This window comes from Meriones unguiculatus, chromosome 3, assembly GCF_030254825.1.
Source record: "Meriones unguiculatus strain TT.TT164.6M chromosome 3, Bangor_MerUng_6.1, whole genome shotgun sequence".
NCBI classification, from domain to species: Eukaryota; Metazoa; Chordata; class Mammalia; order Rodentia; family Muridae; genus Meriones; species Meriones unguiculatus.
The window spans coordinates 179,663,185-179,688,226 of NC_083351.1; the positions used below are offsets into that span (position 1 = coordinate 179,663,185).

Consider the following 25,042-nt stretch of genomic DNA (forward strand, 5'->3'; position numbering starts at 1 on the left):
TACAGGAACTTACTGGAACATGCTAGAACATCCCCGGATCAAAAGTGTAGAGGTTATTTTGAGTTTCAGCTAACTTAAACTAAAAGAAATCCATTTGTGAAAAAATATATTAATAAGGAAGAGAAAATACTGTTAGCATGACAAAAGCTAGACTTACAGTCATGTAGCTAGATATTTTTAATAAAATAAAGATATTTAAGATACAGTTGAGTAAAAGCTCAGAGAAATGAGGTTGTAGCTTTTAGCAGGAAACATTTTCTCCTTTCCTACCTTGGGACTCTGCTCTCACTCCTGCGCAGTGCGAGTACTCGACAGGTATGAAGTCTTCTCTGTAGTCCTCACTGAGGTATGAGCTGATATTCCCTATTCCAGTTGGAGAGTTTGGATTGGAACTTGGGACAATTTCCTCAAATATACCATTAATCATCATTCCTGTAACTGTCTTTCTGTGATATAAAATTATTGATTTTATCAGTGTCTATCCTAAAACATTTTTATTAATAAACAGTATGTGGTAATCAAAGAAAATTTGCCCAATTCCAATGGATACTAAGAAAAAATTATCTGTAACCCCACCACTTGAATGTAAAATTATGCAAATTCATTAAGTATTTGTGAATAATTTTAAACAAAATTACACAATAGTAATTCCATAACCTGTTTTTTTCTACTGCGCTATGAATAATGGGCCTATTTACATGTTCATCACTGACTTTATATTTGAGTGGAAGAACAAGAGAATTCCATTCATCACTGCTATATTTTGGATGAAAGGCTTGGTTCACTGCGTGGCACATGGGGAGCCAGGAGAGCTTGTAAAACATGGGATTGGTTGGCAGGTGTCTGGAACACTGGGAGTAAGTACTTAAGCGGGACACTGGACTCTGGCCCTCTCTTAGGAGCACTATTGCTTTGCCATGTGCTCCTGCTGTTATATGCTAGCTCCTCCCAGGCCCAAGTCAATTGATCACATGCCAGGAACTCCAAAACTACAAACCAAAATAAACATTTTCTAAGTTAATTATTTCAAGTACTCTGTTAGAGTGATTGAAAGCTACCATATTTAATAAACTGACGTTTCGTTGACCTGTTCCCCTTACTAGAAATTTATGTTTCTTGTGACTGTTATTATGAGCAACAATGCAAGGACCAGTTTTGTATGCCTATTCAGCCACTTTCTCAAAATTCATTTCCTGAAAACAGAAGTTTTGGAGACGTTTCACAGATTTACTTTTACTTATTTATTGGCAATTTTTGCCACTCATTGCCAGATTTCCATTATATTTTATATTCAGTGTCTGTTCTTCAATATCACAGGATCTTCCCCTCCTAATTCCCTTTCCCCATTGCTTTATTCTAGCCTCTAACCCCAAGCAGGAACCACTATTCCCCCACCCCAGGGAGACCACAGGCCACTCCAAAACTGCTTATCTTCACCTCTTCCTCAGTTCCTTCTATCCAATCACCCAGTTTTATTCCCAGCCCTGCAGCAGGCCACCTGCTGAGCCCAGCCCCCAACCCCAGCAGGCCCTCCCTAGGACCCCAAGCTACTCAGGCCAGGGGAGCAGGTAGGCTGACTGCAGATCCTCACCTCTCCCTCCACCCCTCCAAGGCCAGTCCCCCAGTGTCGTCCCCAGCTCTGTCAGCCTCACCTGCTGGGGCCTCTCCTCAGTTTCTGCTCCTATTCCCAGGGAATGAGGCAGATCCTGGTGGAACACTCTGCTTTCCTCCCTCCTGTAGACCCCCTCAGCCCCACCCTCCTCCTACCCCGTCTACAGTCCTTCGTGTCAGCTCCCAATTCCTAGATACATGTTTGACCTGGAACCCCTAGTGGCCACACCTATCAGGATCCCAGAAGAATTTCCTACCAGACAGCACACAGCCACCAGCCACACTCTCCTAAGAACCAAAGAGGGCAACAGAAACCCAGGAACAAAACACAACCACCCAACATAGACAAGACTAGATATCAGCACTTAGAATTCCGATCTTCCCAAATCCATATGCCTAGACACCAGCATAAAAACACAATAACAGCCAGGACAATATGTCTCCACTAGAGCCCAGTAGGCCCCAAGTATTGCAACATAGCTGAAGCACCAGAAAAAGACCTTAAAATATCCTTTATGAATGTGATAGAGCACTTTAAAAGGAAAGGAATAAATCCCTTAGGGAATTTTATAAAAATACAAACAAAACAGTTCAAGACCTAAAACTGGAAGCAGAAAAAAAAAGAAATTTAAGGAAATCTTGAAAAGAAAACTTTAGCAACCTCAAGCAGAGCATGGTGGTGCACACCTTTAATGTCAGCACCCAGGGAGGCACAGGCAGGTGGATCTTTGTGAGTTCAAGGCCAGCCTGGTCTATAAAGCAATTTCTAGGACAGCCAGGGCTGTTACACAGAGAAACCCTGTCTTGAAAAACAAAACAAAACAAGAAAAAAAAAAAAGAAAGAAAGAAAGAAAGAAAGAAAAGAAAGGAACTGCAAGAGGCATACCTCACGAACAGAATATAGGATGGAAGATACTCGCAGGCACTGAAGACATGCTAGAAGAAATGGGAACCTCGGTAAAAGAAAATGTTAAGTTTAAAAAAGAAAATCCTGCCACAATACATCCAGAAAATAGGGGACACTATGAAAAAAATAGGAATAGAAAAAGAAAGGTCAAAGGCACAGAAAACATTTTCAGCAAAATCTTAGAAGGAAAATGTCCTAAAGAGCAAGAATGTCTATCAAAGTGGAAGGAACATACGGAACACCAAGCAGACTGAAGCAGAAAAGAAGTCCCCTTGGCACACACCCACCAAAACACTGAACACACAGAATAAAGAGAATATCAAAGCTGAAAGGGGAAAAGACCAAGTAACAGAAAGGCAGACCTGGTAGAGTAACACCTAATTCCTCAATGGAGACTCGGAAACCCAGAAGCCTGGACAGACGTTCTACAGACTCTAAGAGACCACAGATGCCATCCCAGACCCACTATATTCAGCAAAACCTTCAATCACAATAGATGGAGAAAATAAAACATTCCACGATAAAACCAAATTTAAGCAATACTTATCTACAAATTCAGCCCTACAGAAGGTGCTAGAAAGAAAATAAGTAATCCCAGACCATCAAATCAAATCAAATCAAATACACACACACACACACACACACACACACACACACAAGAGCAAAGTAAAAGAAACTGACAAACACTGAAAATTGATGTATCTCAACACCAATGGTCTCAATTTCCCAATAAAAATACAAACTAATTAGGTGGGGAGCCTTGTGGAAGAGTCAGGGGAAGGATAGATGGACCCAGAGGGGACAGGATCTCCACAAGAAGACTAACCAAGCCAACTAACCTAGGCCCAGGGGGGCTTGCAGAGACTGAAGCACCAACCAAGGACCATGCATGGACTGTACCTAGGTCCCTTACACATATGTACCAGATAGGCAGCTTGGTCTTCATGTGGGTTCCCTAGTAAGGGGAGGGGTGCGGGGGCTGTCTCTGCCATGAACTCTTGCCTGCTTTTCAATCACTTCCTCCTGGTGGGGCTGACTTGCCAGGCTACTGTGAAAGAGGATGTGACTTCATGTGCTGGGTGCTGGTGCTCCCCTTTTCTGAGGGGTAGGGAAGGGGGGAGGGGAAGAGAGGGAGGGAACATGGGACTGGGAGGTGAGGAGGGGGGAGCTATGATTCAGATGTAAAGTGAATAAATAAGTAAAAATTTTTAAAAAAGACAGATTAACAGTGTGTATACAAAACCAGGATCTACCCTTCTGCTGCACCAAGAAACACACCTTCTCATCAAGGACAGATATCAACCTAAGGGTAAAAGGATAGAAAAAGAGATTCTACCTTTTTATACCTAAGAAGCAAGCCTGTACAGCCAGCCATCTTAGTATCTGACAAAACAGACTCTAAACCAAAATTAATCAGAAGAGATGGGAAAGGACACTACATACTCATCATTGCAATTCTTTTTATTTTTTTTTCTGCTATAGCCCAGACAGCCTCGAACTCACAGAGATCCACCTGCCTCTGCCTTCCAAGTGCTGGGGTGAAAGGTATACACCATCATGTCTGGAAACATTGTAACTCTACGAACTCACAGAGATCCACCTGCCTCTGCCTTCCAAGTGCTGGGGTGAAAGGTGTACACCATCATGTCTGGAAACATTGTAACTCTATGCCACAAATACAAAGGCATCCAAGTTCACTAAAAAAAAAAAAAAAAAAAAAAAAAAACCAAACTACTATAGTTTAAATTACATATTTATTGCCCCTCACACACTGATAGTGGAAGACTTTATAGCCCATTCTTATCAATAAATAGACAGGTCATTCAGACAGAGCTGAACAGAGAAATGCTGGAGCTAATGTATGTTCTAAACCAAATAAACGGAAATTTACATAATATTTTACCCCAACATAAAAGAATGCACCTTCTTCTCAACACTTCATGAAACTTTCTCCAAAACTGAACACATGTACTGAATGTCAAGCTGCATATCAACAACAAAAGAAACAACAGAACACTTACAAAGTCATGGCAATGGAATAACTCATTACTGAGTGAAAAATGGGTCAAGACAGAAATTGAGAAATTAAAACCTTTCTAGAATTGAATGAAAATTAATACACAACATACCAAAACTGATAGGATGCAATGAAGGCAGCTTTAAGAGGCAAGAACTACTACCTAGTAAGTTAACAACTTACTAGTAAGTTGTCCCCTGAAAGATCTGGGACAAAAAAGAAATCACACCCAAAATGAGTAGACAGTGAGAAATAATCAAATAATCAAATAAACAAATAAATAAAAAACAATACAAAGAATTGGTTCTTTAAGAAATTCATTAATAGTGACAAACCATTATCCAAATTAACTAAAAGGAGGAGAGAGAATATCTAAATTAACAAAATTAGAAATGAAAAGGGGGGCATAACAACAGACACTGAGGAGATCCAGAGGATAAAAAGGACATACTTGCAATGTAAGTCAAAACTACTTGGAGGTTTAATCTTACACCAATCAGGATGGCTAAGGTCAATAAAACAAGTGACAGCTCACGTTGGTGAGGATAAGGGAAATAATCATCTGTTGCTGGTGGGAATGTAACCTTTTACAGATACAATGGAAATCAGTGTCATAACTTCTCAGGAAGATGGATGAACCTCAAGATCCAGCTACACCACTCTTAGGCATATACCAAAAGGACACTTCATCCTACCATACAGATACTTTCTCAACCATGTTTATTGCTGCTCTATGCACAATAGCCAGAAGTTGGAAACCACCTAGATGTCCCACTAGAAGAATGGACAAATAAAATGTGATACATTTACACAATGGAGTATTACTCGGTTGTTTTAAAATGTGAAATTCACAGATAAATGGATGGACTAGGGAAAAAAAATCATCCTAAGTGAGGTAACCTGGACTCAGAAAGACAAATATGTGTATATTCACTTACATGTGAATATTAGCTAAGTCAGTGATAACTAAGCCAATCTGTAGAACCACAGAGATTGAGTATAAAGTAAGAGACTTGAGGGGATAGATTGATTTCCTTAGGAAAAAGAAATAGATGATTATGGATGGTGGGGTGGGATCTGGAATGGGAAGGTCAAGTGGGAACGGGAAGGGCAGAGAGAGGAATGAGGGAGATAATATGAAGAGAGAAGGTCATTTGAGGGGTAGTATGGAAATTTAATATGGTAGAAGTTTCCTAAAATATAAATATATTAGAGTGATCTAAATGAAATTGCCCCAACTGGCCATCTCTTGTCACCAAATGAAGCAAGTTTCCAGTCCCAGGATTGGTCTTGTGTAGCCTCAGCAGGAGAGGATGCGGCTAGTCCAGCAGGGACTTAATGTGCCAGTGAGAGTTGGTACCCATGGGGACCTCCCCCTTCTTTGAAGAAAAGGAGAGGGGAGAATGGAGAAGAGGTGTGTGTGAGAGGCCATGTGTTTACACAGCGATGGTGATGATTTTCTTGTAAGTTTCTGCTCCACTTTGTTTCTTGAAGACATAATTATACTTTTTTGTTTTATATCCTGTATATACACAAAATATGCAAATATTTGAAGGATGACTGAATTAATAATAACATTGATAGCATACATTAAAAATGGTCTTAAGCTGCATTTTTACTAAAGGAAGTTTAATATTAATATAAAGAGCTTTGTTCATAAGATTGACACATTGATGAAAAGTATAATAGCACTGGCTAATTTCTGAGTATCTTTTGTAACATAAATGAAGAGAACAATAATTGAAATATGGTAAATGAGGGAAGGATAAAAAGAGGTTACAAATAACTTCCAATTAGCCTCTTCTTTGTGCCTGAAATCAGGGATTCTTTTCAGACTAACGAAGAAAATGTGTGAGAAGGTAAAGGGATATTCAGGTATCTGCAAAACTTACTGTTTGTCTTCTATTGATAAAGGGAATTTGAGATTAAGGATACATACTTCTCAGGAAAATCCTCCGCACAGAACTTTGTTGTTCCCTGATCCAGGACTGAATTATCTGTCACTTCTGGAACTGGAATAGCTGAGGCCACACAGAACTTTGTTGTTCCCTGATCCAGGACTGAATTATCTGTCACTTCTGGAACTGGAATAGCTGAGGCCAAAAAGGAACAGTCATCATTTGTTTCTAAAATGTCCCCTTACACTTAAGAAAGCCAAATATCCATCTTTTTCATTATGGGGTTATCTTTACTTGTTCACACACTACTTTTCCAAAGTGATAGCTGATTCTTTAGAATCTGCTTCCTTCAAACTCGGTCAAGAGAACATCATCTGAATGTACCAATAACATGCTCCTTTTCACAGCTTCTCTTTGCCTAAATACGACTATGCTCCCAGATAACCCTGGTCAACAGTTTCTGCTGAAGGCCTCATAAGACCTTCATTAAGCATTCTAGTTCATTCTGATGTGCTTCCCTCAAAGGCCCATAATATAGCTAGTAGAACTCTCGTACTTAATCATAAACAGCTTTAAATGAAACTTCTATGCATCTATAGATCAGTTCTCAGATTAGATCCCTGAGTCCTTAAGGAGAGAGACCACATCCTAGTCTTGTGCCAGGATATGCAACTGCATGTTCTGTCACGATAGTGTCCTGGTCAGTTTCTCTCAACGTTACTTCTGCCGAGGTTTGTTGCCTTGAAGATGTTAGTTAACACCCTCATCCATAGCTCACGGAAAATATCATAGTATTTCAGAGAATACATCTGGAAATCGCTCAGCCTGGACTGTAATCCTTGTGCTACTTATTAACTTCATGATCTTGAGTAAATCTGACAACCATTACATATCTGTTTCCTTAAGCATGAACTAGGAACAATAGCTACTTTATAGTATTAGTGTAAAGATTTAACATGATGAGATACACAAATTAATTGGAGGGATGCCAGAAATATTGCAAGTTCCCAGTAAAATGTGGCTGTTACTTAAATTTTCTTCTGTTTTTGTTTTGTTTTTACTTTTTTTTTAAAAGAAGAAATGATTAACTTTCTCCTCCTTTGCTTTCAGAGCAACAGCCTGATGAAAGCTACTCTGCAGAGCCAAAGAGGTGGCTCAGCAGTTAAAAGCACTGGCTTCTACTCTAGAGGACCCTGGTTCAATTCCCAGCACCCACATGTCAGCTCACAACTGTGTGTAATTCCAGTTTCAGGGGATCCATTGCATCAGGAATGGCTGTGATGCACATATCTGAGCACGCAGGCAAAATGCTCACACACATAAAATAAAATTAAAAATCTCAAAAAAAAAAGAGCTACTCTGCATCTCCAACATGATTATGACCTACAACCCACCAACCTTCCCATTTGCATAATATTCAACATGGTTTCTTGTTACTTTCTTTCTCATCCATGTTGTTCTGTATAATCCACACCTTATAAAGACTTGATTCCCTTGCCCCCCTTTCCCTGCCTAACTTAGGAAAACCCTATCATCAAATTTCTATGTGTAGTGAGAAAAACCATGGAGCCATGTTGAATTATCTCATTCTAAGTAAGTGACTTCAAACGGCTGCAACAACACTGACAAGGAGTAATAACACATCTTCTACTACAAGTGCTTCTGTCACTTGTTATCTCACACCCTCTTCCCTCCAATATCTAAGGTGTACTCCCCTATGTCCTGTCTATGATTTTGCCTTTACATATTAGGTTGATATAAAATAGAATTAATCATTTCCTAGCACCAATTTTACCAACCTACGGTTATGAGTCTTTATGATCTCTTTTGCCCTATCTATGAAAAGAAAAAGACTTGTGGCTCCTATTGAATATCAATTTTTCTAACTGTGCTCTTGGTACTATTCCTCTTTAATCTGTTTTTTTTTCCTTTCCTGCAAACAAACACTCTAAGCTGTCCTTTTTAAATTATATATTGAAAATAAATCATATTAGCAAAATAACTCTTAGCTGGGCATGGTGACATACACTTTTAATCCAAGCATTCAGGAGACAGAGGGAGGTGGATGTCTGAGTTCAAGGCCAACCTGGTCTACATAGCAAGTTCTAGGATAGCCAGAGCAACATGAGACCTTGTCTCAAAAAACAAACAAAAAGAAAGAGAGGAAGGGTGAGAGAGAAAGAAAGAAAAAAAAGGAAGAAAGAAAAGGAAGGAAGGAAAGAAATAAGGAAGGGAGGAAGAGAATAAAAAAATAACTTTTAGCCCATTTCCTTGGAGCTACTGCTTCATTTGTAAATTTTACTACAAACAGTCAGTACTTTTGCTCCTGGAAGTCCTACTGCTCCTTGCAGGGTACTCAATAAACTTTTCTTTAAAAAGAAAAGTAAATGTAAAGGTTTTACATCATACAGTCATTTCTTAAGTGTTGCCCAAACCCACTTCCCATTCTCTTTTCAGTGAACTCCAAGGTTACAACCTGTGTGTCGAGGTGAGAGTCAGTTCTCACCTCCCATCCCGTGGGGTCCAAGTTTGAATTCTGGCTGTCAGGTTTGGCAGCAAGCATCCTTACTCACTGAGCTGTCTTCCTATGCCCCATGCCTCTACTTTTGACTCCTAGCCCCTACCCTTCCCATTTTTAAGACAACCAGAATTGTCTTTTCTAAAATATGATTTGGGTTCTCCCATTCTTTTTTCTTAAAACTGTCCAACGGTTTCTCATATTTGCAAGTTTATTAGCCAATTTGAGCTTCTATACCTCAAAAATGTATAGACTAGGTGACTTGAACTAAGAACATTTGTTTTTCATAGTATTATAAGTTAGAAAGTCCAATAACAAAATTGCAGCAAATTCAGAATCTGATGGAGATTCTCTTCTCTTCATCTAGCTATGTCCTCAAGATGGAAAGGAAAATGGGGTTTCTTTGGATCTTATACAGAGCACTAATCTGAAGCCTCGTGACCCTTTTCTCAAATACAATCACAATGGTGATTTAATTTGAACATAAGGTTTCAAGGGCACATGGACATTCAGGCTATTGTTTTTATGAAAATAGACAAGAAAAGTCCATGTTATGTTCTATAAAGCCTTAGATAACACAAAATTTGCTCATATCTCAGATCTCCTTTTCCTTACATAGTCATATGGTCTAGTTTTCTTAATTTACCACATTGAACTCAGAACTAACTTTTAAGAAATAAAAACAAACATACCGCTTGTCCATGGACTCCTATATTTATCATCAGTAACATTTTCATCTTGATTTAAACATGAAGAGATCTGAAGCAATAAAGCATCTCGGTAAAGCCTTTCTTTAACTGTGTTCTGCATGAAAAGGTACACTAATCTTAACTATTTACCAACATTCAGAATATTGTCATAAGCTGATATAATTTTTATTTAAAAGAGATACATTTGTCATAAAGATGTCAAATTAAAGAACCACATAACAGTAATATCAGCAAGTTGTCTTACAAAAGTTTTTTTTTTTTTCTATAACAGAGTAGTATCAGCAAGTTGTCTTACAAAAGTTTTTTTTTTTTCTATAACAGGCTAAACTACATGTGTGCTTAACAACAACAACAACAAAAAGTATTACATCATTTAGCAATATGGTTTTCTTCCATTAACCAGTATAATGCCACTGTCTTAACTTTTGTTCTCTATGCTAAAACCTGAACATTGGCTTCTAATTTCAAAAATAAACCTAAGAAAGGAAACTCTTCCTTTAAATGGACATTAAAGGTGGTCACGGAGGTGCAGCTTTAATCTTAGCCCCTGGGAGGCTGAGACAGGGGGATTACTAGTTTGAGGCCAGCTAGGAGTACAGAGCAAGATCCTGGCTCAAACAAACAACACAGAAAGGAGTAAACCTGTGGCTTAGCTCAAGTTCTACTTGGCTCTGCCTCAATGTCCCAACTTTAACTCCCATTACTTTGTGGCAATAGACTAGTCCCTCTTATAGCCATCCCACTTCCCATCTCCCACAGAGGTCACAATACCACAGTCTACTCTGTGGAAAAAGTGCTGCTGTTCCACAGCTATCACTCTCAGGTTAAGAAATATCTCCTCTATGAAGCCTTCTCCAGTGACTCTGACTTCCCTTGCAATTCATTATTCTCTTTACCAGCAAAAAAATGGTTGGGTTTTTTGTTTTGTAATTGTTTATGTTTTATGTTGCTGAAGGTGTTAAATAAGAGATTATCATTACCCAAGAATAAGTGGAATAAGATCATTTACTCTGGTCTATATAAAATAAGGACCAAAGACACATGTAAACAGGAAAAAAACCTCGACTAGTATTTCATGTAATAAAATTATAAGAAATAACTTATATTTAAGAAATTTTGTTTGTAATAGCTTTTAGAATAATTTTCTCATAAACTATATTTGATGATACAGATGACATTAGTTTTCTTCTTTGATCATAAAAGGGATAACTTGTGAAAAAATTTGAATTAGCAAAATATTTATGACTCCTTGGATATTCAGATCAGTTTCTTTCTCTTCTCTGTTAAGAAATCTTACTTTATTCAAGTCTTAGTTGTTATTTGAGTGGCTTTTACTGCTCCTTCATTGACTCTATAAAGCCTCACAACCTTTACAGGATTTGACGTTTCTCAGCATCACATCCAGATTATATCATGAAGTGCGGTACATCAGTAAGAAACTAAAGCACCATGAGTAAGGACAAATCTTTGAGGACTTTTTAGTATCTGCATTTTTGCAAGTTATCAATACATTAATAAATGTTACATTGACCTCTAATTCCCACCCAAACATATGTTAAAGCTACATATTTGAGTCTCTCAGTTACAAGAGAATAAATAAAACCTGAAGAGGACTATGTTTTCCTTTCTTTTTTTCTTTCCTTTTTTGTTTTATTTGTTTGTTTGTCTGTTTGTCGTTCAAGACAGGATTTCTCTGTGTAGCCCTGGCTGTCCTGGAACTCATTCTGTAGGCCAGGCTGGCCTAGAACTCAGAGATCTGCCTGCCTCTCCCTCCCGAGTGCTGGGAGTAAAGGTGTGTGCCACCATCGCTTGGCTGACTACGTATATTTCTTGATCCTATAAAATGTAACAAAGTTTTAATTTACTGGAATATTTTTGTCCTGGTAAACAGGGCAGGTTGATACAATAATAAAAATGAAATTTTAACTTGTCAGTTAGCTTCATAAGAACAATGAACTATTACATGACTTTCTACTACAACACATTATTAACAATATAGCTAGACTTGAAATCCATCTCTGACATTTTCCACAAGCTACTTAGCTTCTCTGGACATTACTTTGCTAACTGTGAACCTATAAAACCTGACACCTGAGTACTTACATTGGTCAAATGACATAATCTGCTAGAATGACAAAGTATCTGGTTCATTGTGACACACTGTTATTGTCCCAATAACAATGACTAGGATTACTTTTGTGCCCATTCTTTCTTTCTTTCTTTTCCCAAGATGGGTATCACTGCACAGCCCTGGGTGGCCTGAAACTTGTTCTGCTGTTTTAGCTTTCCAAGTGCTGGGATTACAGGCATGCCCCACCATTCCCCACGTCTCTTAAAGGAAGGTCATTCCGAATGTTAATTCATGCTCCACACTTGCCAGTTTTCTTCAGATAGCTCAGACTTCGATGCTATGGAATTGTTTTAGTTAAATTTACAGAAGTCTCTTACAGAAGTGAACTTCTTAAAGAAATATTAAAGGTTGAGATGGCTGGTGAGATGGCTTCTGAAGGCACTTGACACCAAGGCTGATGACCTGGGTTTGACTTCAGGGCCCACACAGCAAAAAGCCAGAATCAGCTCTTGCAAGCTATCCTCTCAACCCCGACATGCATGCCGTGGCAAGAGTATGTACAAACACACATGCACACACATACACACAAATATTTTTTAACTGCTATAAAAAAAAAAACCTAAGGTAATTTTAATGACTCTGAAAACAACTACAGATTCACCTATGGATTACTGAAAATTATATGCCAAGTATACATAACATGTTTTCAAGAATAAATCTTCGTAAATGGATAGTAAGCTAATAACATCATACCTCATGTATATAGTCTATTGCATAATATTTGAATGCTGAAAACATAGCTCTTCCCTTCAAAGCCATACAAAGTTCAATATCTAGAAACATAAAAGTTAAATGTTGGTAAAATAGCAAAGCCAAGAGAAGAAAAATCTATCTTAACCACAAGAGTTTTGTTCACTTAATTTTCAAAAGGCCCTTAGTGATAAAAGTTAACTATAAACCAACTTTTATTTTTGTGATTGAAAATCTAATACGGAAAATAATGTGCATTATTATACATTTCTCTATATTTTCTCTTATCATTTAATCCATACAAGTTAGTGACTTAAAATGTTTAATATGATAATTTTCTTGAAAAGAGGCTGGAGTGGCAGACATGAAAATAGTATTTTACCCAGGGTAATTGTGTTTCTCAAGTGATTTTGAAATTAAATAAACAAGGTCAAAACTCTATAATAAGGAAATACAGGACTGGAGAGATAGTTCAGTGGTTAAGACCACTGGCTGCTCTTGCCAAGGATCCAGATTTAAGTACCAGCACTCACAACTGTCTGTAACTCCACTTCCAAGGGCTCTGAAGCCCTCTTTTGTCCTCCAAAGGCACTGCACCATATGTGGTATGCAGATAGGCATGCAAGCAAAACACCTACATGCATAAAGTAAAAATAAGTGAATCTTTAAAAGTAATAACATAGTGGTTATTTCTAAAAGAAATAGAGTTAGATTTGGTAAATTATATTCATTCTCTTACTTAGAAAATCAAGGCCTAAACTTAGAATTCTCTAAAATAGCTAGCTCATTGGGAATAAGTGATTATGGTATGATGAAGCAACCAGGCCAACAGACTATTGGAAAATCAAACCTACTTAATAACATAATAAGTAATTAGAACTATGAGTTAGGCCAGGATGGCCCTCATGTGAGAAATTACTCAGAAGTTACTCAGTTTACCAAATAGTTCTTAGTATTTTTGCCATTTGAAATGTCTGGAAAGAGTGTGACGCCATGAGGCGTGCTAGTACCAAGCACCAAGAACGAGAAGGCAAGCCAGTTTAGACTTCAAAGCCAGTTTGGGCTACATCATGTAGTGAGGCACTCTCTAAATAAACAGTCTGTGGGATGGTGAGATAGCTCAGTGATAAAGGACTTGGCTAATCCCTATCCTTGCAAAAACAACCAAAATGTTACAAGGAATTCAGATGTCAGTCAGACACTTTTATATAATAGTTTATTAATAATGTTTTATTGAATACATATTTTAATACAAATGGTCTTGGCCTAGTGCAATTATTATTTATCTTTCTCTTTTTTTTGTGGCTTACCTGGTGTCTTATATAATATGAAGTACTGAAATCTGAAGACCTGAAGATATAGCCTGGGTAGTAGTGGCACATGACTTTAATCCCAGCACGCAGAAGGCAGAGGCAGGCGGATCTCTGAGTTCCAGGCCAGCCTGGTCTACAGAGTGAGTTCTAGTACAGCCAGGGATAAGAAGAGAAACTCTGTCCCTCCCCCCAAACAAACAAACAATCAAGCAAACAAACAAAGACCTGAAAGATACTATCCACAGGAGAGGGCTACAATCTATTCCTGTTTTCAGTTATCATCAAGTAAATATTCTTTTCATAAGACTTTTGTTGCATTTCTATTTATTTCCATGTGCACACGTGTGTGTGTGTGTGTGCGTGACATGGTGTGCACAGAAGTCAAGGGACAACTTGTGGAATGCTGTTCTCTCCTTCTACTATGAGGGGCCTAGGGATCAAACCCAGATCCTCAGGCCTACTGGCTTTTACACAGTTCACTGGCCCAGAGTGAACTCCTTAACTACTCAACTTGCTGAAATTTTAAAAGCAAATAGACTTCTAAAAAAATCCACAAACATAATTATTTTGATTAATAACAGAAAAATTTAGATACTATGATGTCTTTCAATTAAACTAAACTGAGCAAATACATAGTCCAGAGCAGTTCTGATATTAACAGGATCTTAAGCATGGTGCCAGTTGTGTACTAGGTCCATTGTAATGCCACCATAGCATTTTTTACTGGTGATTATCTAAGAATATTTATAATCATTACATTTATGCCTTTCTACACACTGCATTACAATTTTTGAAGCAAGCATTGATTCTAGAATTTTCATGTCTTTAAAAATTATTTATGAGGGAAAAGACATCTATCTGAAGTAGATGAGGGGAGGGAACTAGATAGAAGAAGGGATGAGGACAGTAACTGGGGTGGGGATCAGGTATGGGGTGAGTAGGGTGGGGGGAGGACCAGGAGAGAGATGAAAATCAGTGTGGGGATACATTTCTGGGACAGGGAGGCTCCTGGGAGTCTATGGGGGTGACCCTAGTTGACACTCCTAGCAACAGGGGATATGAATCCTGAAGTTTTCACCTCCTGTAGCCACATGGGACTTTCAGTGGAGGAAGGAGGCACCAACACACTCATAAAACCTTTGATCCAAAATTGGTCCTGCCTACCAGAAGTATAGGGATAAAGATGGAGCAGAGACTGAGGGAACGGCAACCCAATGACTGGCCCAATTTGAGACCCATCCCATGGGAGAGCCAACCCCTGACACTATTAATGATACTCTGCTATGTTTGCAGACAGGAGCCTAGCATAAGTGTCCTCTGAAAGGCTTCATCCAGCAGCTGATGGAAACAGATACAGAGACCCACACCAAACAACAGGCTGAACTCAGGGAGTCTTGTGGAAAAGTAGGAGGGCAGATTGAGGGAGTCGGAGGGGCCAAAGACACCACAAGAAGACCTACAGAGTAAACTAACCTGGGCCCATGGGGGCTCACAGAGACTGAACCACCAACCAAGGAGCATACATGGGCTGGACCTAGACTCCTACACATATGTAGCAAATGTGCAGCTTGGTCAACATGTGGGGGTAGGGGCTGTCTCTGACTCTGCTGCCTGCCTTTGGATCCCTTTCCCCTAGCTGGGCTGCCTTGTCTGGCCTCAGTGGGAGAGAAATTGCTTAGTCCTGCTGTAACTTGATGTGCCAGGGTGGGATGGTACACATGGGTGGGAGGGGCTCCCCTTCTCTGAGAAGAAGGGGAGGGGAGTGGGGTGGGAGGGTGGAAGTAGAAGGAGAGGAGGGAGGGGATTGCACTCAGATGGTAAAGTGATTAAATAATTAACGGAGAAGATCATGCATGTGTGTCTGTGTACCATATGCATGTCTGGTGCTCCTGGATCTCCTGGGGTCACTGATGTTGAGAGATGCCAGTTGAGTGCTGGGCATCAAGTCCTGACCCTCTGAAAAAGCAGGCAGTGCTCCCACCCACTGAGTCATCGCTGTAGCCCCAAAGTTTTGTGCCTTAAAGTTACATTTTCTCAAAAAATGATGACTGTGTATCATTTTAGAAGTGGGTTTATAGGCTGAAAGCAAGCACGACTCTACTTAGCCTACCCGCTCAGTTTATAGTCATTGTCAATTTTTCCCCCTTCCACGGAAAGCCTAGTATTTCTATCAGCTCTAGATTGATTCATCACTCTCATCAACTACTTTGAAGAAAGTTTTTTTTTAATTGACATCGATAATTGATAGTCACACTCTGATGTGCTGAATATATCATACATTACATCCCCTATCAGAATTTCATCTGCTGAGTTACTGCATCGAATAACAGCTGAATCCACCTTAGTGTGTTGGGCGAATGGGAAATTAAAAGATAAATTGGCGTTATATTTAAAGGTCAAGCAAACAGGAGACAAGCATAATCACCATCAAGATTAGTTTGTTGATTTCTGAGACAAAGTCGAACCAGAGTAGCCCTTGACTTCAGAATCAGCCTCTTGAGGGCTGGGACCAAAGGTGTGTGCCACCACACTGGCCAGAGATAATTTTTATTTTTAATTAATTAATTAGGTTTTTTTCGAGGCAGGGTTTCTCTGTGTAGTCATCATGGCTGCCCTAGAACTCTCTCTGTCGACCAGGGTGGCCTCGAACTCACAGAGGAGATCGGCCTGCCTCTGCCTCCCTGAGTGCTGCGATCACGGACGTGCGCCAATCCTGCCTGGCTCAGAAATAATTTTTCAAAAGGTTAACTTTTAAATAGTGGCAATTTCCCAGGTTTATTTTAAACTCTATTTCTAAAGATTTTTTTCTCCCTCCCTGCTTCCTCCTATTGGAATAACGGGTCAGAATGAAACCATACACAATAATGAGGCCAGGCTCCTGGCAACAAAGCTGAGGAAGTTAGTTTTACCGATGTCAACACCGAGGGGTGTCCGAACCTTTGGGTTTAAGATGCATCTTGACTCCCATTCCAGGAAGGCATTCTGGAACTTCCTCCCACGCTCCCTCACAGAAACCAGTGAACAAGCTTTTTTCCTTACGGGGTGCGGTGGGGGCAGGGAAAGTAAACTTGTAGAGGAGGCGCCTTTCCTTGAGCGCCCCATCACCTGCGCAGCTAGCTGGGCCGTCAGGGCGCTCCTACCCCGGCTCTCTCTCACTTAATCAGGGCGGGCGGAGGCTGGGCCCGAGACGTCGTCCCTGCTGGGCTCCATAAACCCCCTGGGAAATCTGCTTTCTCGAGAATTCTGACCTGTCACACTCCTCAAAGCCTGGCTTACCCTCAGCCAGCGCACACCTTCCTTCCCCTCACAACGGCTCCTCCCATGAGGTAAAAGCTCCCGCTTTGGGTTACTTAGGCGACAGTTTCCCCGCCCATCGAGCACGTGCCCTCAGCGGCTGCTGAATCCAACGCTCCCATTGGCCAGGACAGGCTCCGCCTCCAGTTGGTTCATCTTGCCCGGATGTAGCAGTCCAGGGTGGTCTGCCCGTTTGTCCTAGAGTTGAAAGCCTTCTTCCCGCATTAGAAAGCTGGGTGAGGTGACACCCGGTGTGTGTGGGGGTGGGTGAGGTTTGACGTGAGGGAGGCGTGCCAACCGGAAGTTATTAACTAAAGTCTCCAGAGCAACGCTTGGCTGGTAGCTTTTCACAGGTAACTTTGAGAGGTTTAGCAATCAAGTGGCTTCAGAGAAAGACGGAGGGCAAAAGGGAGGAGGCAAACAGGGATGCAGCCAGGTGGTTGTGCAGTACTGGAGGAAGGGCATTTGAGGTGGGGCAGACAAGGAAGCTCGAGGTGGGGCTTTGAATGGAGATGTGTGGATTTTGTATGTTGATTGATGGCCACTCCCTTACCCTGATAAAGAACAGCTCATTCCTTTGTGTTTCTAACTCTTGTTTTCTTTTTTCACCTATAGCTTGGCACTGAGCTTCTTCCCAGGAAATTGCAGGAAGTAATGTGTGTTTATTTTATGTGTGTGTCAATTCATATCTTTCTTTCTAGTTAATATTGAAATGCTCATTGTGAAACATCACTGGCTTAAGCCACTTTATTTCCATAAGTCACTTACTTCATTCTATTTTGTACAGGTTTATGCAATATGTTTCAATACTGTGGTTTATCATTCAGCAACAATTTTGTAGGTGTTCACCTGCCAGTGAAGTACATTATTTTGAATTCTTCCACACATTTTATTAAAACCAAAATCATGTAACTTTGCTAAGTAGAAAAGTAATATAGATTCAGTAGAACGAGTAAAATCATCCAAAACTATGTGCAAAAGTACCCTTCATGTCTCTCCTGGCTCCCAGGAAAGGTAACCACTGGCCCAGTGAGATGTCTAAGCAAGTTAAGGTTCTTACCCCCAAGGCTGATGACCAAGGTCAATCCCTGGAACCCACAAAGTGAAAGGAGAGATCTGACCCCTGTAAGTTATCCCCTGGCCTTTACACATTGGTTAGGCATGCATGCCCTCCCCGTATGCACAAAATAACTTTAAAAAATCTAGGTTTTGGTTTTTGATACTTGGCATGTCATTACAAACCTGTATAGGTAGACATATACAAAGTTAGTTGGCCAGAAATATAAAAATAGGTAACTCACTTTCATCACTAAACAATAACTCGTGAACAGCCTTCCAGGTAAGCATCCATCCACCTAACCCATCTGTAAAACAAAAACAGTTGATGTAGTGAGAATTTTGGTTCTTTTAAAGGCCCAGTTATATTATGTGAATATGTTTTGGTTTTAATCTGGGTGTGGGATGTGGGGTAAGGGGCTGCTTCAGATTGTTCACCGCCGCTAACTATGATTTGTCTCATGTTCTAGGAGGGGTGTGATTTTGCCAGCTGAGGATAGTTTACAGTTGGAATTCTGGGGACTCTTATAAATGCCAGATGCCTGAGAGGGGCTGGAGGTGCTCCATGGAGGCAGCGGCTGCTTCCCCCTGATGCTGTGGTTTATTGAAATTTGTCAACTGGTTGTATGCAAAGAGATTAGTAGAAAAAAATAGCTATTCTGTCGGCAAAGATCAAATTTACCCCAAGGAACTTGCTGCTCCTAATCAGCAGGAAGTAGTCCAAAGAGGTCTATGTCCCCTTCCCCTCTAACCTCCTCTCTCGCCTACCTAGTGTTGGGGTGTCGGGAGGGATTGGGGTGGAACCTAATAAGTAGCCATGAAGCCTGGTTATACGTGGGGGCTACCTTTGGATGCTGCTGCCTGCTGTCCTGGGCAGCATCTCTTCCTGACAGGCAAACTCTGCCTCTCTGCCAGCCACCATTGACTCTTCCTCCTGACTCCATGAGTTCTAGCATTCTGTGCTCTGACCTGTGGTGTAATACTCCAACTTCTCTTCCTGGCAACTAGTCAGGAACACCTCCCTCAGGCTTCCGCCTGTGGTGCGGCTCCTGCTCAGTAGCTATGGTCATGTTATCATGTCATAACAACACACAGCCTAGAGGTAGAGCCAGCTGCCAGGGTATCTCATAGTAGCTATATGCCAAAAGTGGATTCAGATACGCCACAGTGAGTGACTGTTTCCAAGATTTCACCTGAACAAATAATGCCACAGTAAGATTCTTGGATATTTGCTTGAATAATTTCTATGGAATGTTTTTTTGAGTTGTTTCAAGTCATGAGAGCATTTCAACTGTGATAGGCACTTCCTGTTTACCTCCTAAAAGTGTATAGCAATTTAGAGCAGGGCCAGTCATTTTTCTGAATACACAGAATAATCTTGCCAATATCAAGTACTGTATGTTTATTTGATAATTACATGCTTTTTAGGTGTGTATAGTCCTTTGGGTTTTTCTCTTACACGAATTGGCGTATTCTAAGTGCGTGTATATATGTATGAGATCAGGCAGTTTTGCTGTTGGGTGGATTTGTCTGTCTTTTTAAAAATCTTGGGCCTGTAACAAGGCAGAATAGCACAGCAGGGAGCATGTGATTAGCAAAGCTCTTCATTTCATGGCTGGAAGAAGAAGGGATTGGACTGCAGTTCCAACATCCCTACTGAGGTTATGCCTACATAAGGATATTAGTTAAAATAAAATCTAGCTGTAAAAATAACAGGATAGTTCAAAATAAGGTAAAAAAAAGTCCACCTTCTCACCTGTCACCAAGTCCTCTGGTGGCTTCTCTTTCTTCTGTCTCGTTACTCTGATAGATGTATTGTGGTCTTTATTCTCATCATCTTAGAGAGGCAGTATTTAGGAGGAAAGAATGAAGTACAGGCTAAAAGATCCATGTTTTTTTTTGTGTGTGTGTCTGCATTTAAATTGTGAAATATGATATTCATATACAAAAGTACATAAGATGACATATAATTTTAAAGATATCTTAAGAAACATCCGTGAAAACTCTACTTCAGGTAAGGAACCGAACATGTAAGAAGTTCAGAAATCGGTGTTTCCTTTTGAAATTACAACTTTTCCCTAGAGGATGTCTCTCTCTACCTAAAATTACTATAATCTCAACTTACACTAATCATTGCCTTGCTTTTGCTCAAAATGTTCTGCCCAAGTCTAAATGACAGTTTGCCAATTTATGTTTTGTGTTACTTTAGTCCTTAATTCTTCTGTGCAATGGATATTATTGAGAGTGCTTATGTTGATTTCCTTTCCCTGCTGAGTAATGTTTTATAAATACACCTCATTTTATTTATCCACTGGTACCATAGTTGAGATCCAAACTGTCTTTCAAAAGCCCATGTGTTAAAATACAGGCTTGCTCCCCTAGCTTCCACTACTGGAAGGCACTAGATACAGTCTTTTAGAAATGGGGCCTAATGGAAGAAACTCAGATAACTAGAGTCATAACCTTAGAGAAAGGTTGGAACCCTTGTCCAGTCCCTTTCTCTTCAGCAGTAAAATGAAAACTTTGATCACACACTTCCTCTTGTAATATGCTGTCTCATTACAGGCCCAACAGTTACTGTGCCAACTAGACTTGGACAGAAACATTCAAGACAAAAGCCAAAAATGACCAACCAACCTACCCTTACCCCGCCCCCTTTCCCTTCTTTCCTCTTTCCCTCTTTCTGCCACTACCCGCACCTTTAGATAAAGTTTTACTAGGTAGTCCAGGCTGGCCTGGACTCATGAACTCCTGCGTCAGTTTTCCACAAAATTATAACCCAGGGCTATTATATGCCCCCATTGATCTCTTGTGTATGTACCCTAGGACACGTGTACGTTTTTCTAGACTAGAAATTTAGGAAATTTTTCAGAATTTGCTCATAAATATCAACTTGTTTTCAACAGTGGCAGTTCTTTTTGTTCTGTGTATATACTAAATTTTAATAATTTCATACTTAATAAATTTTGAGACGTTGGTAAGACATCCAGCTGTCTTTTGAGGAAGAATCTCATCAGCTACCACATTGTAGTAATGCTAACATATCACTGATGAGTCCCTAAATACATGATCACATGTGGTTGTAATAAAAACTATACACATACAGTGTTTATACCAGACAGTTACACGCGTAGTTACATGGAGATCCTGTTAATATAAGGGAGACCAGGTGTAGGGAAATACATAGCAGTCTCTGCTGTGCTAATGATAAAAAGTTTTAAAATGCTGAGTTTTATTTAGAACGTGATATATGCTGAATTCCATTCTAAACACTTGGCCACACATCAGTACTAGATAAGATATGATATAATGAGCTCCAATTTGTAAATAAGAAAATGTGGGCATTGAATGCCTAAGTATCTTACTCAGGATTAGCTAGAAAGTATGATACTGAATTGTAAACCCTGGTAGCCTGGCTTCAGTTAGCATCCATCTTAGTCAGGCCACACATCATCTAAAAGATGATGTTTGCCTTCAGTTTGCTATTTGTTTTATACATACTTTCTCTATATATTTTATAAGTTACTTCAAGTGATTTTTAAAATGTATCTCCAGGAAAATTTACCTTCCTTAAATCACCTTTTCCCCCTACTGCAAATGATGTAACTTAATCATTATTTTTAAAATTTTGCAATTTTGTAGCAATTACTTTTCTTTCTTTTATTCTCCTTCTCAGTCTTCCTCTCCCCCCATTCTTGGTTTTTCGAGACAGGGTTTCTCTGTGTAGCTCTGACTATCCTGGACCTACTTTGTAGAACAGGCTGGTTTCGAACTCACAGAGATCACCTGCCTCAGCGTCCCCAGTACTGAGATTAAAGGCATGTGCCACCATGCCTGGCTCTTTCTTTTACTTTTAAGTGTTTCTTTGTGCGTATGTAAGGCCAGTGCCTCTACAAGGTTAGAGGTCTTGGATCCTCCTCAAGCTAAAGTTACAGGCTGTTTTAAGCTGCCTGATGTGGGTGCTGGAAATTGAATCATATCTTCAGTTAAACCACAAAACCACTCTAGCCTGAACAACTACTTTTCTCTGTAAATTCTGTTTCGTCATTTTGCACCATAGTTATTTTAAATCTAAATGTAAATAAGACAAGTTCAGACACATACTTGAATATAAACTAAGCTCAAGAATCATCATGGAAGGGGGAAGGGAGAAAATCCATTGTAATAATACAGGGTTCACTGTTTTGTTCACAAGCTGTGCTACTGTAGCCATGATGAAAATGTTTAATGCTAATTAAAAACATACTTTTCATCAGACACTGATGATGCTAAGAAAGAAAGAAGATCACAAATCTTTGAAGTTGTTCTTTAAAAAAAGTCCCTTCAGGACTGTCTCTGACATGAACTGATTGGCCTGCTCTTTGATCACTTCCCCCTCTGGGGAGAGCAGTCTTACCAGGACACAGAAGATGACAATGCAGCCACTCTGGATGTGATCTGATAGACTAAGATCAGAAGGAAGGAGAGGAAGACCTCCCCTATCAGTGGACTTGGGAAGGGGCATGGGTGAAGAAGAGGGAGGGAGGGTAGGTTTGGGAGGGAAGGAGGGAGGGGCTTATGGGGGGATACAAAGTGAATAAAGTGTAAAATAATAATAATATTAAAAAGTCCCTTCAAATAAGTTTAAGATTGCTGCCAGGATGCTATTTCTAATATGACTTGTAGAAGATCTCAGCACTATGTTCAAGCTCTCAGAGTGCTGTCACCTACAACATATAGTCTGAAATCCTTATTATAGAACAGCCCTAAGCCCTATTTACTATGGAACTCTGAACCACTGGCCATTCTCTAAACATTTCTCAGATTTTTCTCCCCTTGAGTCTGTTGGACAGTGCTTAAAAAAAATAATAATTGTTTTGCTCATGTCTGCCTCACCCATCAGACCACAATTTTCCTGAGGTCATGGTTCATGGGCAGTACCTTAATTATTTTTATGCCTTATCCAAGGCAATCACTGAAATTAAAATATAATTCTTTTCTTTTAAAAGTCCTTTGAAATAACAAATAGTCCATTTTTGCATTTCTGTTAAATGTAGGATTTCAGTATTCTTACATGGATATTAGTATAAAGTTATCCACAAGCATGAGCACATGCATGCTAAGTATGCATGGCATGGATATGGCAAATGGCTTCTTGAGATAGAATTGCACATCAGCTCAAACAAGAACATGCAGAAAGTCTGGATCTATGGAATGAAAGGAGTGTTACATAAATGTGTTACATATGTAATTTATTGTCTTGTGAGAACTAATTTATAGGTGTGGCCTCTTGTACTATCTTTTGATCATCCTGAAGGAACTTTTTTGCACAATTAGTAGACCAAGAAGAAATATTTTTGCACAACACATTCAGCATTATTAAAGTAGATAATAAGTGCTGAAAGAGAGCTGTGGCTGTGGTGACATCAGCATAAAGAAAACTCTGCGATGCAGAAGAGAAACCTAACATTTCATATTGGTGTACTTATATTTCATCAAATGCAAGAACTCACACATATTAGCCTGGCTTTTGCAGTATCCACCTTTGTAAACATGAATACCTTCTGTCACATGTTCAACCCCCCCCCCTTTTTTTTATGAGCCATTTCCCATGACATTGGGCCTTTTATATACATCAAAGAATTCATGTAAGGTTAGATTCTGACCAGGACAGACATTTTCCACTTGAGTGTGTAACTCAGGAGTATATTGGTTGGAATAAATGAAAATAATTGGGTCACTATTTCCTTGAGACAAATGGAAAAGTTAACTACAATTTAACATTTCCTTGAGTAACATTCCCCTAAAATACCTCACATTTTGTTGCCTATTCATACATCAGCTATTTTATTACATTTATTTATTTATTTGTTTGTTTGGTGTGTGGGTGTGGGTGTGTGTATGGCACTTGTGTGGAGGTCAGCAGACAACTTAAGGGGAGTCAGTTCTTTCTTCTACTCTGTGGGCTCCAGGTATTGAACTAAGGTCATCAGAGTTGGCAGCAACTGCCTTTACTCACTGAGCTGATGGCCAGCCCTCGTAGATTATTTTAAGCACCTACCATATGCAAGGAACTATGCTAATTGGTAAGAGCTGCCAAGCGTCGAGGGAATTAGCACCTTCACATAAAAACTGTCATTCCCCAAGGAAATTAGTGTCATGAGAGTATGGAAGTATAACAAGGAAATAATGACCTATTATTTCAACAGATAAGTTGTAGAGATACAAAAGAATAATTGATTAGATAACTAATGTTGCACAAGATTAACCACACCTATGGGAATTCTAGCCATTTAGAGCACAGGAACCATAACATAGTACCACTATGTACCTAATGAAAAGTGAATCAGCTTTAAAAAAAATGGAACCAATTGCTAGACTTACACATTCATTCATCTATCTATCTATCTATCTATCTATCTATCTATCTATCTATCTATCTACCTAATCCATCCATCCATCCATCCATCCATCTATCTATGAATCATTTATTGTGACAGGTAGCTTGGCTATTCTGGAGCTCGGTATATAAAAATGGACTATGTAGCCTGCCTCTGCCTCTCTACTGCTGAGATTAATGGTGCGCACCACCACCAGCTAGACTTGTAAATTTAGCTGAGTGTGATGAGACATACCTGTAATCCCAGCATTTGGGAAGCTGAGGTTGTACTTTCAAGGTCAGCCTGAGCTCTGCAGCAAAGACCCTGTCTCAAAAATGAACGAGGACCTGGAGAGATGGCTCAGATGGTTAAGAGCATTTGTTCTTGCAGGGGACCTGAGTGCTGTTCCCAGCAGCCACACAGTGGCTCACAGTCCTCTGTAACTCCACTTCCAGGGGATCCAGCAGGCAGCAAGCATGGAGGTCCTCTGACTTCCACAGGTACCAAGCATGTACATGGTATACATACTCACATGCAA

The 25,042-nt window shown here is 39.8% G+C and overlaps 1 protein-coding gene across 1 annotated transcript in view; it reads right to left on the reverse strand.

Moving 5' to 3' along the window:
* Shoc1 (shortage in chiasmata 1) overlaps positions 1–12,551 on the reverse strand; it is a 76,618-nt gene extending 64,067 nt beyond the window's left edge. The window contains exons 1-4 of the mRNA XM_060381134.1: positions 12,486–12,551; positions 9,644–9,755; positions 6,475–6,556; positions 271–446 (exon numbers count right to left, since the gene is read on the reverse strand). Coding sequence (XP_060237117.1) covers positions 271–446; positions 6,475–6,556; positions 9,644–9,755; positions 12,486–12,551 — 436 coding nt within the window. The remainder of the gene's footprint in view (positions 1–270; positions 447–6,474; positions 6,557–9,643; positions 9,756–12,485) is intronic.
* Between the last annotated feature and the right edge of the window lie 12,491 nt (positions 12,552–25,042).